The sequence below is a fragment of the Phoca vitulina genome, unplaced genomic scaffold (genome assembly GCF_004348235.1).
Source record: "Phoca vitulina isolate PV1807 unplaced genomic scaffold, GSC_HSeal_1.0 scaffold54, whole genome shotgun sequence".
Lineage (NCBI taxonomy): Eukaryota > Metazoa > Chordata > Mammalia > Carnivora > Phocidae > Phoca > Phoca vitulina.
In genome coordinates, this window is record NW_022589757.1 from 10,571,170 (window position 1) to 10,589,739 (window position 18,570).

The window sequence follows — 18,570 nt, forward strand, 5'->3', positions numbered from 1 at the left end:
CAATGAACTCACAAAGGCTGGGAATAGTGCCTATGACCATAAGCCAGAATTTAAAACTTCATGATTTGTAAGTAATGCAGTATAGTACTCAAAGTGTTTTGTTTCATTAGAAGGAAAAAAATTATCTCTAGACTAAATTGTTTTAGTGCCACTTAACAAAGCTTAAAAACAAGATTTAAAAGATCAAGTAATCTCCAAATACTTTAAATGCTCATCAGAATGAAGCTCAAGACTACTCCTAGGAATACAAAAATTCCAACACTCAACAAGTTAAAACTTACAGTGTCTGACATCCAGTAAAAATTACTAGGTATGCAAAGAAGCAGACTACAACCCATAATGAGGAGAAAAATTAATCAAAACTGACCCAGATGATAGAATTAGTAGAGAGGGACATTAAAACAATTATTGTAATATATTCCATTTATTTAAGGAGTCAGAGAAAAAGATGAGCATGTTAAGTAGAGATATAGAAAAATTTCTAAAAGACTTCAATTGAACCTCTGGAGATGAAAACTACAATATCTGAGATGAAGGACACTCCGGCAGAGATCAACAGTGTAATTTTAAAGAGAGCCAGAGGAGGGCGCCTGGGTGGTTCAGTGGTTAAGCCTCTGCCTTCCGCTCAGGTCAAGATCCCAGAATCCTGGGATGGAGCCCCACATCCGGGCTTCCTGCTCAGCAGGAAGCCTGTTTCTCCCTCTCCCACTCTCCCTGCTTGTGTTCCCTCTCTTGCTGTGTATCTTTCTGTCAAATAAATAAATAAAATCTTAAAAAAAAGAAAAAAAGAGAGAGAGCCAGAGGAAAAAAGACATTTCATTCAGAGGAACAAAGGTAAAGATGACAGCAAGTTTCTCATCAGAAATAATAAAAACCATAGGCAATCGTGCAGCCTCCCAATGTACTGAAAGAAAAAAAAAAAGTCAATCTAGAATTCTTTAGTCAGCAAAAATTCTTTTAAAAACAAAAGTGAAATAAAGACATGTTTAGATATACAAGAGCTTCCAGAATTCATCACCAGCCTATCTGCACTATAAGAAATATTAAAGGAAATCCTTCAAGAAAAAAAAATCCAGGTGAAAATCTAGATCTACATAAAGGAATTAAGAGTAATGGGGTGCAACTATGTAGGTAAATACTAAAATTCTCTTCTCATTATTTAAATCTTTTAAAATGATAATCACCTGTTAGGGGTGCCTGGGTGGCTCAGTCATTAGGCGTCTGCCTTCGGCTCAGGTCATGATCCCGGGGTCCTGGGATCAAGCCCCGCATCGGGCTCCCTGCTCAGCAGGGAGCTTGCTTCTCACTCCCCCACTCCCCCTGTGTTCCCTCTCTCGCTGTGTCTCTCTCTGTCAAATAAATAAATAAAATCTTTAAAAAAATAAAATAAAATAAAATGATAATCACTTGTTAAAGGCAAAAAATAATAACAATGTAAAAGCGAAATATATGACAATAGTTCAGAGGCTTGAAAGAGGAAGTATGACTACAGTTTAAGGTTCTTGCACAGAGTCATGAAATATCCCTTAAAAGTAAACTGTGAAAAGTTAAAGATGTATACTATAAACCTTAAACCAGCCTCTTAGATGACATAGCAAAGAGTTACATATAATAAATCAAAATGGAGATGTAATGTTTTAAGTACTGTTAAAGAAGACAAAAAAGGGGTGCCTGGGTGGCTCAGTTGGTTGAGCGACCAACTCTTGATTTCAGCTCAGGTCATGATCTCAGGGTCATGAAATGGAGCCCCTGAGCGCCAAGTCTGCTTAAGATTCTCTCCCTCTCCCTCTGCCCCTCCCCACCCCAGCTTTCTCTCAAAAAAAAAAAAAGAAGAAGAAAAAGAAAAAACAAAAAAGAGGAAAAATAGAAAGAACAGGTGGGAAAAGTAAAAAACAAATAGTGAAGACTGAAAGCCATCTAGAGTAATTGTAAATATTCTGAATACCTCCAATTAAAAGGCAGAGATTATCAGATTGGACAAAAAGCAAGACTCAGCTATATGCTGCCTATGAGAAATCCACTTTAGGGCGCCTGGGTGGCTCAGTTGGTTAAGCGACTGCCTTCGGCTCAGGTCATGATCCTGGAGTCCCTGGATCGAGTCCCGCATCGGGCTCCCTGTTCGGCAGGGAGTCTGCTTCTCCCTCTGACCCTCCCCCCTCTCATGCTCTCTCTCTCATTCTCTCTCTCTCAAATAAATAAATAAAATCTTTAAAAAAAAAAAAAAAAGAAATCCACTTTAAATGCAAAGCCACAAATAGAATAAAAGTTAAAAGTTGGAAAATGATATATAACATGGTAATATTAGTCAAAAGGAAACTAGAGTGGCTAAGTCAACATCAAAAAAATATAATATAAATATATATGTAAAATAAATTTATTTATTTATTTTATATATTTATTTATATATATACTTATTATATATAAATAAATATAATTATTTATATATTTATTTATATTTCAGAGCAAAAAATGCTTCCAGGGAAAAAGAGGGTCATTTCATAATGATAAAGGTGTCAATTAATTAAGACATAATAATTCTAAGTACATATGTCCCTAAAAACAAAAATATATAAAAATTAAAAATCAATAAATTAAACAAAAATGAATAGAACTGGAGTAGATATAGAATTATAGTCAGAGAATTCAGTATCCCTCTCTCAATAATTCATAATTACACAGAAAATTATTAAGGATATAGACTTGAACGAACTTGACCTAATTGACACTTATAAAACACTCCACCAATAATGGAAAAATGAACATTCTCAAGGAAAAATGAAATTTACCAGAATAAACCATATTCAAGCCATAGAAAAATGTCTTTATTTCATACAAAATATATTCTCTGACCAAAATGGAATTGAATTAGAAATAAAAACCAGAAAGATATCTGGAAAATTCAAAATATTTGGAAACTACGTAGTCCACTTCTCAATAACCCATGAGTCAAAAAATAAATAAAAATGGAAATTGAAAGTATTTTGAGTAAAATGAAAATATAATACCCATAAAGAAAACTCCAGATTGAAATGATCTAGCAAACAGTTAAAGGAAGAAACTATACCAATCCTAATCAAATTCTTACAGATATGTGAGAATGAGGGAATGCTTGCCAACTCTTTCAGTGAGGCCAGCAACATTCTGATACCAAAAGCACATAAAGATTTTACAAGAAAAACAAAAACAAAAAGACTACAGACCAGAGTTCCTCAAGAACACAGGTGCAGAAATTTATAAATAGATCTACATATGTATGGTCAAATGCTTTTTAAAAAAAATTTTTTTTATTAACATATAATGTATTATTTGTTTCAGGGGTACAGGTCTGTGATTCATCAGTCTTACACAATTCACAGTGCTCACCATAGTACATACCCTCCCCAATGTCCATCACCCAGCCACCCCATCCCTCCCACCTGGTCAAATGCTTTTTGATAAAAGTTCAAAGGAAGTTCAGTGAAAAAAGAGAAAACATCAGTAAATCGTTTTGGAAAAATTGGTTATATATATGCAAAAGAAAATAACTTTGATCTGTATCTTATACATAATGCAAAAGCTAATTCAAAATGGACCCATAAGACTAAATGTAAAATCTAAAACTATGAAACTAAAAGAAGTCTTTGTATCTTGAGTTAGGCAAAGATTTCTTTTTTCTTTTTCTTTTTCTTTTTTTTTAAGAGGAGGGACTGGGGAGATGGCAGCAGGGAGGGGCAGAAGGAGAGGAAGAGAGAGAATCCTAATCCCCTAATCCGTCTCAGGGCTCGACCTCAGGACTCTGAGGTCATGACCTGAGCCAAAATCAAGAGTTGGATGCTCAACCGACTGAGCCACCCAAGCGCCCCAAGGATTTCTTAAATACGACACCAAGAGCATGACCTATAAATTTTAAAAATGAAAAATTAAGTATTTCTGCTCTTTGAAAGACAATGTTAAGAGAATAGATAAACCATACACTGGGAAAAGATTATGTACAAGTTACATATCTGAGAAAAGGCCTATATCCAGAATTTAAAAATGCACACTCAAACTCAGTAAGAAAACAGACGACAAATTAAAAAGTAGTAAATTTGAATTTGGGTTATTTGAAACATTTCACCAAAGAAGCACAGATGGCAAGGACACACACCAAAAGATGTTCAATATTTGGTCATAAAAGGCATGTAACTTAAAAACTGCAGTGAGATATCACTAGAATGTCTAAAATTGAAACGCTGACCATACCATATGTTATTAAAGATGTGAAGCAACTGGAACTCTCACACATTGCTAGAGAGAGTGTGAAATGGTTCAACAATTTTGGAAAACAATTTGCAGTATCCTGAAAAGATAAACACACATCTACCAAATGATCCAGTCATTCCATAACTTAGGATATACCTAAGAGAAATGAAAGCCGATATCCATACCAAGACTTGTACACAAATGTTGATAGCACCTTTATTTGGAAAAGCCAAAAACTAGAAACAACCCAAATGTCTATCAATAGGTAAATGGATTAGCAGATGATGGTATATACATACAATGGAATAGTATTCATCAGTGAAACTGGAATGAACTATTGATACATACAACTCGGATCAATCACAAAATACTTTTGCTGAATGAAAAATGCCAAACAATGGAAGAGTACATGCTATATGAGTCCACTTATATAAAATTAGAAAATAGAAAATACAAACTTGACAGAAGGCGGATAACCGAAAGCAGATCTGTGGCTGCCTTTGGATTAGGGGTGGGCACAGGGAGCAGGTGTGGTGGAGGGAATGAATATGGTTGTTGTTTTGTTTTGTTTTTTACTGCAGTAATGTTTTCATTGGTATATACATATATAAAAACTTACCAAATTGTACATTTTAAATAAGCTGTATGTCAATTAAATCTCTATAGAGCTGTTAACAAGCAAATGAAATCACTGAAACTCACCTTCTCTGGAACTAAAGACGTCTGCATCTGAAGCTTTCATTGAGAGCTTTTGGCTTTCCTGCTATACAACTTCCCCAGCTCCTTGCAAAACGCCTCCAAGTCTGCTCTTCTACCAATAAACACTCCAACTCAGCAACAGCTTTTCCAGTGCACTGAGTGATGCATTTGATGGCGATGGCCTAAATGTATTCAACATCTGCTCAACCTATGAAAATTATCTATGTCTTTCATTCATATTTCACAGAGGCCTCACTTAAACCCTTTATGGACTCTGGATCTGTGCTGTCATAATATTTGATGTGATTAAACTATCAGCAGAGAATTAAATGTTCAGAATACTTTAGATCTCCAGAATTGGGTAGGAAGGAGAAATTGGAAATAGCAATGTCATAGAAGGAACTAATGATCAAATAAAAACCTTAAACTGTTTTCCTTAATACAGCGGATATTGAAAAAAATAAATCCACAATATATGATAAGTCTGGAAATCAGTGCCTCCTGCCTAGTCCCTGTGATACGGAATTCCTACCTAAGGTCTCACAATGGGACAAAACTAAAATTACCCAGGTAACTTGCCCCCCTCCCCACTTTATTCTATGGCTTTTATTTCATGTGTATTATTACTTTTAGTGACAACTTATTTCAACAGTTTATATTTTTAATAAATGTTTTCCATGTTTCTAAAGTTCAGTGAAGCACAGAGTAAATAATGTGTAGAGTATTTGGCTCTCCAATTTTCACCTCTATGAATAAGAATGATGCCTATTATTCCTGAATATAGCCATTTATATTATTTTATGTAATCCTTACAGAATGCAAATAAGAGTTTTATACTTCTTTTTGTTTGATTAATAAATATGAACTAAAGATGGGGAACTTCTGGTTATTTAGCAAACTTAATGGAGTCACTAGTTAACAGGCTTTTCAATAGTATTGTATTTCATTCAACAAACATCAAAATAACCTGCTTTAGATTTTGTTTTAAAAAGCCTATTAAATTAAAAAATTTTTAAATTGAAGTGATAAACCTCAGTACCAAGTAAATCGTTTTTACATTGACCCAACCCTGGGGAAAACCATGAGGCTCCATGTATTCCCTCACTTTCTTCAAAGTACATGGGCTCGGGGCGCCTGGGTGGCTCAGTCGTTAAGCGTCTGCCTTCGGCTCAGGTCATGATCCCAGGGTCCTGGGATCGAGCCCCGCATAGGGCTCCCTGCTCTGCGGGAAGCCTGCTTCTCCCTCTCCCACTCCCCCTGCTTGTGTTCCCTCTCTTGCTGTTTCTCTCTTTCTCAAATAAATAAAATCTTTAAAAAAAAAAAAAAAAGTACATGGGCTTATCCATATGGTTGAGAGTTCACCCAGCTCTGAAGCCTAGGTTGGGCTGTCCCAACAGATGGCCTTCTAACCACACACATTGAGCCAACTGCTCAGCAAAGCTGCTGGGGAAGCCCTTTAGGCGAGTTCATCTCTTGGGATGGGAGAGTCTTACGGTTCCTCCTAAAACTACATACATAAAGCAGTGTCTTCTCCTCCCATGGCTGAGATAGATAGAATTGTGGGAGGCTGAGGAGCTGTGGAAGTGATACATTTTACATAACATGGTCAAAAATACTGCTTAGATATCTTAAGTACGCATTTGCATGATAGTGCATTTTTCCAAAATCAAGCATTATTCTTATCCACCTCCCCTCAAAAATCATGAGACTGGTTGACTATGAAATTGTCCATTTACGTGAAGAAACCAAGCATCTATATAGGTTTACTAGAAAATTCTTCTACATTCTTGCATCCTCCACTCCAGTGCCCTGGAATTGGAATCCTGAGCACCATGATTGAGCTAGTGAGTAGAGGACTGGCAGCCTCCTCAGAGCCCCTTCCAAGCAGTTCATGAGGCTAGCTACCACCAATTTCAGGTTGCATTCTGTCCTTTCTGAGTTTAATGTCCTTCAGATTTGGAAATCCTGGGGTTTGGGGGGAGGGTGGCCTGGGTCCTTACGTTCATGACCTCTTATTTGGTTCCCACTTGTGAGACCAAAGCAGGCCAGTCGTGGCCCTATGTGCAAGAGCGGTAGCTGGGAAACTCTGAGGTGGGGACTTTCAGAGGTATATTGGAACAGGTGGGTTGAGAGAATCTAAGTTTGTAACAAGGGGATCAAGAAGACTATAGCCAGAGACAAAGTCCAAAGGATGCAAATAGGAGGATAAGCATTAAGGTTTTTAGCCAAGAGAGCTAGAAACAAATCACCATGAAATGGGAGGATCAAATTTAAAAAAAAAAAAAGAGCAGTTTACAGATTAAGAGGCTGTTCTTTTATATAGTGACCAGTTATAAGAGAGGACACTGTCTTCTAATGGAGCCACAAAGTGTCATAAAAGTGTCAGAGCCTAAATTTAAAAAAGTGTTTATACCAAATAAACTAATAATCTCACTCATGGGAATTTATAAAAATGAAAAAAACTCAATATATCTACTTATGAGAAGAGGTTTTTCACAGACGTATGGTTTATTTTTTAACAAACTGTGTGTCAAACACAGAAATAGATTATAAATTGTGGCATATCAAGTTAATTGTATATCATGCAGCCGCTACAATGAACAACATCAAGAGCATGTAATAACATGGTGTAAGAGTAAGAAATAAGGGGAGATACAGGTGATTTCTAAAGAATCCAGCTGGTCCTATGGGACTGGTATATTTCTGAAGAGTTACATGTAAATCCCATTTTATAGGCAGTCCCTGTCCTCTGATGTAGTCTACTGTCATACCTGGAACTTCATGTGACAGAAACTTCTAACAGTAGTTCTAATTTTCACTAGAAATTGCTTCTTCTACAACTTTTAAATAGACACTAAAATAATTTCATTGAATAAACAAATAAATAGTTAAAAGAGAATATTCCCCCATTTCAATGTTTGTTTTTTTTTTTTAATTCAACAAATCATATAATGAAATCTGGCTTTCTTAAAGAAGGGCAAACTATTTGTGATACAGTCCACCTCACCAAGCCTTAGTGACCCTCCTTTAGCTTTCTTCCATAGCATTCCAAGAATACCACCCCTCGCCCCAGTGCCCAGTAGGAGGGAGCCTGGTGGCCACCTATTCTCACTCAAACCTCAGGTTTGCCCTATTGACCAAAAAGAGCTGTGCTCCATCCTTTTAAGAGGGATGCAGACAAGCTTTTATTGGCAAGATTAGGTACCTTCTGTACTTGGGAAAATGACATATGTGTGTGTGTGTTTATAATATAATATGCAATATATATACATATATATTTATGTATATGAAAGGAGAAAATGTGACTCATTCATCTTTCTTAACTGAGAGATCATGTAATTTTGTTCTTATTTTATGGTCCATGGATATTCCTCTGACTTTAAAAAAAGGATTGTTTGAATTGTAGTTCTGTACCTCAATCATCAACATATGAGCCTTTTTTTCTCTCTTCCTGCTTCTTGATCCTTCTCTGGGTAAAAGTCCACACCCTTGAATCACCCTGCCTTTCTTATTTCATCCCCTCCTGCATCTACTGATCATGCTTGTTTCTGATCTCAGCAAACTCATTTCCAAAGCTAAAGAATCTCACAGTAATTTCTAATATTCAAACAGCTGAACTGGTGTAAAATCAATATTTTACAGTTCCTCCTAATTGTAATGCCATGGTTTTTCATTTTTTCCTGGCCTGGTCCCAGAGCTGACTTATCCAGATAAAAGTGTTCTAACTGCTTTAAAAATCAGAAGAAAAAAATAAATGTAATTCTACTTGAATTATAGTCATCTCAATATCAATACAGTTGTAAAATATGACTTTTAACATTTTTGAATGGAGAAAGAGAGCCACGACAGCAAAAATGCCTAAGGCCTGCAAAAATCTCTTGGCCCTACCTGGCCCTGGAGCTTCCTTCAGGATGACTGAATTCAGTAGTTTTTCTTATGTTTCCTGTATGTAAGGCGTGACGTCATGGCTCTCCTTTTTGGTTTCAGAGTGTAGGACACACCCTACTGCCATCCTTGCTGACTGACTTTGTGTGGAGTCTCCTGATGAGACTCTCTTCACCTAATTATATAATCGCATTCAAGTCGTCAACCATGCTGAAATTGACTCTGGAATATCATGCGCATAAGGTCACCATGGTAAGATACTTGACAGTGAGTAGAGGAACACAGATTTTATTCTCTAAAGGGCTCTGTTGCCTTTGTTATATGCCTACTTCTTTTCCTATGTATTTCTTGCTATTGTGCATTATGTTACTTTAATCAGATGAGGCTTTTTTTTGATGAAATATTTCAAGCACACAGAAAAGTTTAGAAAATAATGTCATGAACGTTTACCTACGAGTCATACCAAATCATAGTATCTTGACACATTTTCATCAGTTTTCTTAAAGAATACATTAATAAGAGTAAAATAGTACAGATATAATTGAAATCTTCTGCGTAACCACCAGGGGAAGTTTTCAAGGACCCTCAGCTTCCTGTAGGGCTGACTACATAATTTGTGGGGCCAAGTGCTAATGAATGTGGGGCTTCCTGTTCAAAACATAGGGAAAAGGTGTCATTAAATATACAAACATATGAAGGTTTTTTCCTTTCCTCCACAGTCTCTTTCTCTCTCAATTTGTCATGGCATTTTTATTTTCTATTTAATGTCTTTCTAAGTTAAAAAAAAAAAACCAAATATTTAAATAGCACAAATTTTGCCATCTTTGTATTGTGCAATGCCAGTGAGAGATGTAAATATAACAGCGTTTAATTCAACAAGATAATGCAATTCACATTTCATAGCTCATACAGGAATATGTTTTGGCTCAGGTCATGATGTGGGGGTCATGAGATCCAGCTGCACAGAGCTCCTCACTCAGTGTGAAGTCAGCTTGACATTCTTTTCCCCTCCCTTTCCCCCGGTGCTCCTCCTCCTGCTCACATGCACTCTCTCTCTCTCAAACTAACTAAATACAATATTTTAAAAATAAAATAAAATAAATCAGTTATAATGGAAAATTGTTCATGGTTAAAATTATCCCTGAAAAATCCCTGAATTGCACATATAGTATGTGGGTTTACAATCTCTAAATAAATCTAACATGGCAGGTCTTTTCTTAAGAATTAAAGCAGATCATTATTGCTATACTTGAGTGTACAGTAACATAGCTGGCTTGTTTGGAGTCATGCTGCATGGAAAGGAAAAGGGGTTGAGAAGAGTTCTAAACCCATAGTTAAAAGGTCTATTGAGAAGAGCAATTTTTAATGTCCCCCATTCATGTCCCCCATGTTCACCTTGGAGCATATGCAGTATGAGGAATGTCCTGCACTCTTAACACTTTGCTTATTTATTTATTTGCTTATTTATTTATTTATTTATTTATTGCTTGGAGTAGGGGGATGTGCACAGATAACTGACTGTATATAAGACAGTTGCAGTGGAATGTAAATTATGTCAACTTATGATCTCTGAGGAATAGTTTCAAAATAAAAAATGAAGTTATCTTGGGTGAAATTTGATGTTGAATATACAGCCATTAATTTGAGACAAATTTCAGATCTAGCTAGTAATCTCCTTGTTCAAGAATTAATAAAAAGGGGAAAAAATAAAACTGATATGGGGCCTATGAATAGAATTTGCAAGATTATGTGACTCAGTGTTTACCATTCTAGGCCATTCTTCCAACACATAGTTTATCCATTCTGTATGCAGATTCAAGTCTTTTTTAATTGTCAGAAAGGTTTTTTGAAGTATACAGTTCCATTGTTATTCTGTTCCATTATTTCGACTTCCTTCTTAAAGGACTTGAATTATACATGTTTTTTTTTTCCTATACCGAGCTTATATGTCTTAAATAAGGAAGTCTATCTTGCCCAAATAAACTTTTTTTTAAAAAAAAATGGGTATTTTCCCACTATCAATAAATGCATAGGCTTATTTCTCATCCCAATAGATATTTTACATTGTGTAGTCACACACATAAATATGCTTTCCTCTAGTGCTTATTTGTATGTTAATTGCCGCCTTGGCCATTCTGAGAAGGACTGAATTCTTACATCCAAGAAATGCCTTGCTTTAGAGGTGGCCATGGAACAAGAGACTCTTGTTGACCTATTAAATTACTTTTCCAGGTGTCTAAGATTGTGGATGCTATTTATAAGCAATTGCGTCAAGATTCTTCTCATGTTATGAGGCATGCTATGTTGCGGGTCATCACCTTGTTAACACGCACTTCACCGAAGAAGGTTATCTTTCAACTTATGGATTACCCAGTCCCAGCAGACAAGTAAGACCCCCTCACCCCTTCCACAAGGGTTTGTTCACAGGCTCTAGAATCTGACAGAGCTGAGCAAATTAAGCCTGGCTTCTTTTTTTCTGAAAAAAGATATCTATTTTTGCGTCACATAGGATGACCATAAAATTTAAATAAGATCATGCACTTTATTCATATTTTCATACAATACCTACACACGGTAAACACCATCGATAAATGATCATTGTCACTATTATTTATTTGAGGCTTTAAGTGGTGTTCTGCTGCATATCCCATAGGAACAAACCTCTCCTCAAAGTGATGATGGGTTTTTTTCCCCCATAAGTGATCAAATTTATAGTGCTTTTTTCCCTCATTTATGAAGAACAGATGTAAGGTATTTCCACCCACCAAAACAATAATGAAACATTAAAAATAGCTGTTCCTTAGCTATTTATCTGAAATTCATTATCGAGGATCACAGAAAATATTAAAGAGAAAAGAATACCAATGTGAGCCTATGGGACAGTGTGAGCCTAACTCACATTAGAAGAGAGTAGTAAATGACATCACTCCATTTCTATCATTTGTACCTTGAGAAAGAAGGTAATACTTCTTTACTATTAACCATATAAAAGGCAGGAAGTTACATTACAGAAAGGATTCAGGCTTTGGAAACAAATGGATCTGAATTCCTTCCCAGCCACACAAGTTTCTAAGCCTTGATCCTCAATTTTTCTGTGAGATGAGAAAAATTCTCTATCTATACAGCAATTATATGGGTTAAATGAGTTAATGTCTATGAAAGGGCATCAAAATCCACAAAATGCTAAACCAATTATATGACTTCTTTTTTCCCCCAACTGAAAGCTTATATTTATTTGGGAGGCTCACAAATACTCAAAGTATTTTACTACTTAGAAAATTTCTGGAAATTAAAAATCTTCATAAGACTCAGTGTTTTCTCATTCAGTAATTAAGCACCCATTGTATGTAATATATTACCAGCCTTCAAACATTTTGTTGAGAGGGAATAGCCTGACATTGATAAAAGTTGCCAGTGAATCCAGTACGAACAGTATGAAATGAGGAAGTACAGAAAGCAAGTATAATTAGAGTTAGGTAAACTTAATTAAAATAGTCACCAGCAGATCCTGTGTAATAGTAGGTGAGAATTGAGGTAGAAAAGACTAGGATTTGGAGTTGAGCTAAATCAGAGAAACAGAGAGAATATCTAATCAGCTAGAAGGTATGATCAAGAGGTAAGGGGATGAGACAGGGCATATGAGACTTGATGTCCATGTGGTTCTAAGCATAGTTCTAAAGCTGAGCCCAGAAGGCAGGAGCAGTGGAGTAATGGGTTCTAAAGAGCTGGTATATCTGTGTTCTGGAGGACCAGACCTCCCTATTAGGAACCTAAATGCAGAGAGACAATAAAATAGGGTTCAAAACCCAGCATGGATTGATAAGGTATCAGGAATATACCCACACAGAGGTATATAGCAGTTTTTAAGATAAGCAATAATAAAAAATAATCTTGAAGAGTGGCCAGGTATGTAGAAAGGAGCTAGGGGACTGGAGGTTGAGAAACCAGGCTTCTAGTGAGTGACATCAGTGTCACTAATTAGATGTGTGACATTTCACAAAAGGGCCCACTCCTTCGAGCTCAATTTAAACTTACTTTTCTAATTTTTAAATTTATATAGTTTTTTGCCTAATATTCCTACTTATTTGTTTTTTTAAGTTGATATATTTATGTTAATTTGTATTTTTATATGTTTTTAATATTCTATTATTCCTGGACAAACAAGATCACAAGGTGGGAGGACCAGAGTATGGAATGGAGAAAGCTTATCAGTTCTTGACATTGACCTGGACAGATATTTAAATGTGCTAGGAAATGAGCTTGCAGACTTGCAGACTGTATTTTCTGTAATATCTCACTGAAATTCTCCCTGTGTTTTCAAAGACAAGAGATTAATGGGATCATTTGAAATTAGCATATCAATTTGGTTTAGACTTGTCTGCAATTTCTTTGCTGTAAAACATGTAAACCCAAGACTTTTCCCAATTCATGACGGGAATTAAGTAGGAAATGAACAACCTGATTCTCACTATGGTGGTGGGGGTGGGACTGTGTTCGCAGCACTTTGAAACTGATGTGGCAGGCGGCAGGTTCTGAGTCAAGTGTGGCCCCTCATGTGCTGAAGACAATCTTGCTGATACTGAAAGGAAAGCCTGGAGAAATGCAGGATAGCTTCATGGAGGGAAGACGTTTCTCTCTTGATACTACTAATATGATGCCTGTAGCGGTAAGGAATACCATGAGTGTTTCTTTGTCCTGGTATTTTTCTGATCATGAAAATCCCTGTCTGCCCACAGATTCAGTCATACTTCTTGACACTGTCCTGCTTTCATTCATTCATTCATCCAACACATACTTACTGAGTACCTACTATATGCCACACCCTGATCAGGAAGCTTACATTCCGGTAAAAGACACAGACAATGAACAAAAAAATGTGTCATGTGTCAGATGATATAAAGCTGAGAAGAGACATAAACTGATGTGGGGAAAAGAAAGTGATAGGGAGGGTTTAGGAAAGTTGGTCGGGGGAGGCCTCTCTGCTGAGGTGACATCAGTCAAGAATGAAGGAATGATCCTTGTAAATATCTGGGCAAGAGAGTTCTAGACAGAGAGAAGGACAAAAGCTCTATAGTGATGAGAGCTTGCCTGGTACATCAGTGACTGCAAGGAAACCAAAAGGAGAGAATGGAGCAAAGGTGGAAGTTCAGAAATGGTGTCAGAGAGTAGCCATTAGCTAGACCATATAGACTTTTATAGGCATATGAAGGCCTAATGTAATTTGTGCCCACCATTTTATATCTCCTGGGGAGTAAAATCACCACTCCTGGGAGTAAATTCTAGTACAGACATATAGTAGGAATAAAATGGGTAGTGCTCCACAAATGTGAGGTAGTGGAATGTGTTTCCCTGATGCGGTGGGTGGGTGTTGCTGTGGTTAGTGGGCCAAATGATTGTTAGTGACCTGGCCTGCCTCCTCTTAAATATCTCACTGGCCTGGATTGCTCAAGCACAGGGAGGACCTGGGTTACTGGTAGGACTATTCTCATGGCCACATATGAAGGGGACATTGGGATGTATTCTGTCCTTGGGAACCACCTTGTTTCCCACTGGTTTGGCAGCCAAGTGATTATTGATAGTGCTTTGGGAGCTCATTGCCGTAGAATACCGGGCACAGTTCCTGGTTCAAAATGGACTTAATAACTGTTACAGAATGAATGAATACACATGCACACTTTAGGCTTTCTTTAAGGGGGTTGGGGGGGAGGGGTTGTGGTTCCCCCTTTTCCCCTCACTAAGGCTGACTGGGTTTAGAGGCAGAATGCTCCATTCTTGACTTCTTTTTCCTTCCCTTTAGGCATCCCAGGCCCTGGTCACATTGCTGCCTGTTGGTTCTTACAAGAAAGCAGTGGCCCAGTTTTTCCCCCAGCTCTTGATGGCCCTCATGCTTCAACTCTTCTACAGCAGTGACCTGAGACTGATGACAGAGAACAGGATGTTGTGAGATTGTATTGGTTATTTTAGATTCAATAAGAAATAAGCTTCCATCTGTCAACTATTTCTAGTCCCTCGGGTTCACGTGGAACTCTTTATAATCATAAGCAAAGCATTCATTTATTACAGTTTTCTTTCCTCTGAAGGGAGAATGTCTTTAGAATCCCTAAGTACCTAGAAGTTCGCTAGGACCTTCCCTGAGTGTGTGCAGTGTGTACGAAGAACCACTCCCACAGAACATGGTTTATTCTTGCCGGAGTGGGAGGCTACCAGGGGGAGAGAGAGCAGGCAGGAGCATTAGATCCAAAGCCAGACACATGCTAGCTCTGCCATTTACTCTCTGATAGTGATTTCTCAGGGTAATTGTACATGAGAGATTAAAATAATGTGTGTAAATGTGCTCTGTGAACTGTGAAGTTGTTTTGTGTTTGGTGATGTGATGTGTAGCCTTAAGATGGCACACAGTCATTCTGTCCACATAAGGTGAGATTCAGTTAGCTTTGCTGCCCTCTGGGGAAATCTGGACCCACTGCCTGCTCTTTGCCCTCATCAGGGGTGGACTTTTAAACCGGGCAGAACTCCAAGGCACAATCCATTCCATTAAGATATTTAACCCATTCTCTGTCTTTCAAGCAGACATGCACCAAATCATCCCACACAGATGAGAATATATCTATTTATTTAAAGCATCTGAAAAAGGAAAGCAGCGGGCACTTTTAGCAAATTATCACATCATTTAACATCTTTTGTTAATAAGCTGTTAAGCTAATAAACTAATACGCTGCTCCATGATTAATCCTAGATTTTACATGCTACCATGTCAGTTGAACCCTAAATCCCATGTACTGTTGATCAGGGAAGATGAAGAGCACTGAAAGTGGTTTTCCTTTGAAACATCCCCTTTCCCAAAACCAGCATCCTGCCCAGGATGGAATGAAAAGGCAGGTCACATGTACTTAGTTACATGAAGGCCACTGCCAAGTGGTGACTCTGTTCTTCTTTGGGGCCTTAGCTATGCCAGGGACGCCCTGAGAGTTCTGCTGAATTGTTCTGGACTGCAACAGGTGGATATTGCTCTAAACGAAAAGAATTGCTGGAACCAGTTTAACCAAGCACTGTTTCACCATCACGGGGTCTACCTTGTTGCCAAGTAAGAACAGGGGCTCTGCACAGGGTTCTATGTCTCTATCCCACCTTCTCCAACTTTCTTCAGTTAAGCCATGTGTGAACACAGTCAATATTCACTCCAACTTCCCTCTCTCCCCTAATGATCTGAATTGCCATTTGATCTACTTCTTCCCTTATTTTAGGGCTTTATTACTTATTGGTGTAGTTTTCTCTTTCCTTGTCTTCCTACTTGATGATACAGATACCCAATTATCCTCCCTCCAAAGAACGGATTTCTAGAGGTAAATTTGCTTTTTCTTTCCTCTGCTGTTAGTGGATCCCTGCTATGTAGGCATCAGACAGTTACAGAGGTGCTCCCACTTTAAAGAGGTTCAATAAAAATCTGTTCTCAATGAGACAAATAAATTTGGAAAGTATAATGAAAGAGAACTTTTATTTTTCTTGTAGTAGAGAGGTTTTTTTTTCCTTGTTAACTCCTTACTGAATAGCAAGTTTCTGATTATAGAGATCAGTTTTTCTGATCAAGAATCAAGATACACAGACTTGACAACATAATAGACCATTTAAAGTTGTGACCAACCCAGAAAGTATAGTCTATATGGTCTCTGGGCCCTCTATGCATTTCAAATGGCATCTTATTTACACACAGATTTCAGGAACATGTTTTATTTTATAAAAGTATGATACATCTGCACCCCACAAGTGGCCACTAGTTAAGAGTCACAATATCCTTAGTATCTTTGGATCTTCTTTCTTAAAGTGTGGTCCTCAGACCAGCAGCAACAGCATCACCTAGAAGTTAAAAATAGAAGGCAGACTAGAATCTCATGGCCCACTCCAGTCCCACTGAATCAGAATCTGCATTTTAGCAAGATTCCTGGTTAATTTGTATACATATTAAAGATCAAGAAGCACTGGTTTAAAATACCAACCTGGAGTCTTCTTTTTAAATTTTTTTTAAATTTTATTTTATTATGTTATGTTAGTCACCATACATTACATCATTAGTTTTTGATGTAGTGTTCCATGATTCATTGTTTGCGTATAACACCCAGTGCTCCATTCAATACCTGCCCCCCTTAATACCCATCACCGGGCTAACCCATTTCCCCACCCCCCTCCCCTCTAAAACCCCCAGTTTGTTTCTCAGAGTCCATAGTCTCTCATGGTTCATCTCCCCCTCCGATTTCCCCTTCATTCTTCCCTTCCTACTACCTTTTTTTTTTTAATATATAATGTATTATTTGTTTCAGAGGTACAGGTCTGTGATTCATCAGTCTTACACAATTCACAGCACTCACCATAGCACATACCCTCCCCAATGTCCATCACACAGCCCCACCATCCCTCCCACCCCCCACCACTCCAGCAACCCTCAGTTTGTTTCCTGAGATTAAGAGTCTCTTACAGTTTTTCTCCCTCTCTGGTTTCATCTTGTTTCATTTTTCCCTCCCTTTCCCTATGCTCCTCTGTCTTGTTTCTCAAATTCCTCCTATCAGTGAGATCATATGATACATGTCTTTCTCTGATTGACTTATTTCCCTCAGCATAATACCCTCCAGTTCCAACCACATCATTGCAAATGGCAAGATTTCATTCCTTTTGATGGCTGCATAATATTCCATTGTGTATATATATACCACCTCTTCTTTATCCATTCATCTGTCGATGGACATCTTGGCTCTTTCCATAGTTTGGCTATTGCGGACAATTGCTGCTATAAACATCGGGGTGCACATACCGCTTCGGATCCCTACATTTGTATCTTTGGGGTAAATACCCAGTAGTGCAATTGCTGGGTCGTAAGGTAGCTCTATTTTCAACTTTTTGAGGAACCTCCATACTGTTTTCCAGAGTGGCTGCACCAGCTTGCATTCCCACCAACAGTGTAGGAGGGTTCCCCTTTCTGTGCATCCTTGCCAACATCTGTTATTTCTTGACTTGTTAATTTTAGTGATTCTGATTGGTGTGAGGTGGTATCTCACTGAGGTTTTGATTTGGATTTCCCTGATGCGGAGTGATGTTGAACACTTTTTCGTGTGGCTGTTGGCCATTTGGATGTCTTCTTTGCAGAAATGTCTGTTCATGTCTTCTACCCATTTCTTGACTGGATTATTTGTTCTTTGAGTGTTGAGTTTGATAAATTCTTTATAGATTTTGGATACTAGCCCTTTATCTGATATGTCATTTGCAAATATCTTCTCCCATTCTGTCAGTTTTCTTTTGGTTTTGTCCCAACGTGGAGTCTTAAAATGAAACCTGTCACATCAACTTTCCCAGTCCTGCCACTAGCCATCTGATCCAGGCCAGCATGTCAGGACATCTGTGAGCCTGGCCACTGCCCAGAATGGCTTTAGTGAATCAGGACTCCCCACTTCTTCTCCTGAGTAAAACAGGATAGTCCCAAACTCTCGTCTTCATTTTATCATTCAAAGGAAAGACTTGGTCTAAAACCATGATGATGACCTATTCAGCCATCCTGGATTGCCAAGATATTTATTTTGCACTATTTATTTTCTCTCCTTTTGGTCAGGCAGGAGCTTGTGGTATTATAGGGCATTCTGTTGTGGGGCTCAGGAGGGGAAAGTTGGGAAAGAGGAGTGATGTTAAGGAAAGAGAGATTGTCAGTGATCCAGATATATATAATTGCCTGGAGTCTATGTAGAATTCAGAATGGGGCTGCAGTTTACCTTAGATTAGGGA

The 18,570-nt window shown here is 37.8% G+C and overlaps 1 protein-coding gene across 1 annotated transcript in view; it reads left to right on the forward strand.

The window, feature by feature from the left end:
• Window positions 1-18,570, forward strand: part of MROH9 (maestro heat like repeat family member 9) — a 77,952-nt gene that overhangs the window by 32,566 nt on the left and 26,816 nt on the right. Inside the window, exons 6-11 of the mRNA XM_032389335.1 lie at window positions 5,366-5,490; window positions 8,908-9,057; window positions 11,038-11,192; window positions 13,306-13,471; window positions 14,603-14,745; window positions 15,752-15,889. Coding sequence (XP_032245226.1) covers window positions 5,366-5,490; window positions 8,908-9,057; window positions 11,038-11,192; window positions 13,306-13,471; window positions 14,603-14,745; window positions 15,752-15,889 — 877 coding nt within the window. The remainder of the gene's footprint in view (window positions 1-5,365; window positions 5,491-8,907; window positions 9,058-11,037; window positions 11,193-13,305; window positions 13,472-14,602; window positions 14,746-15,751; window positions 15,890-18,570) is intronic.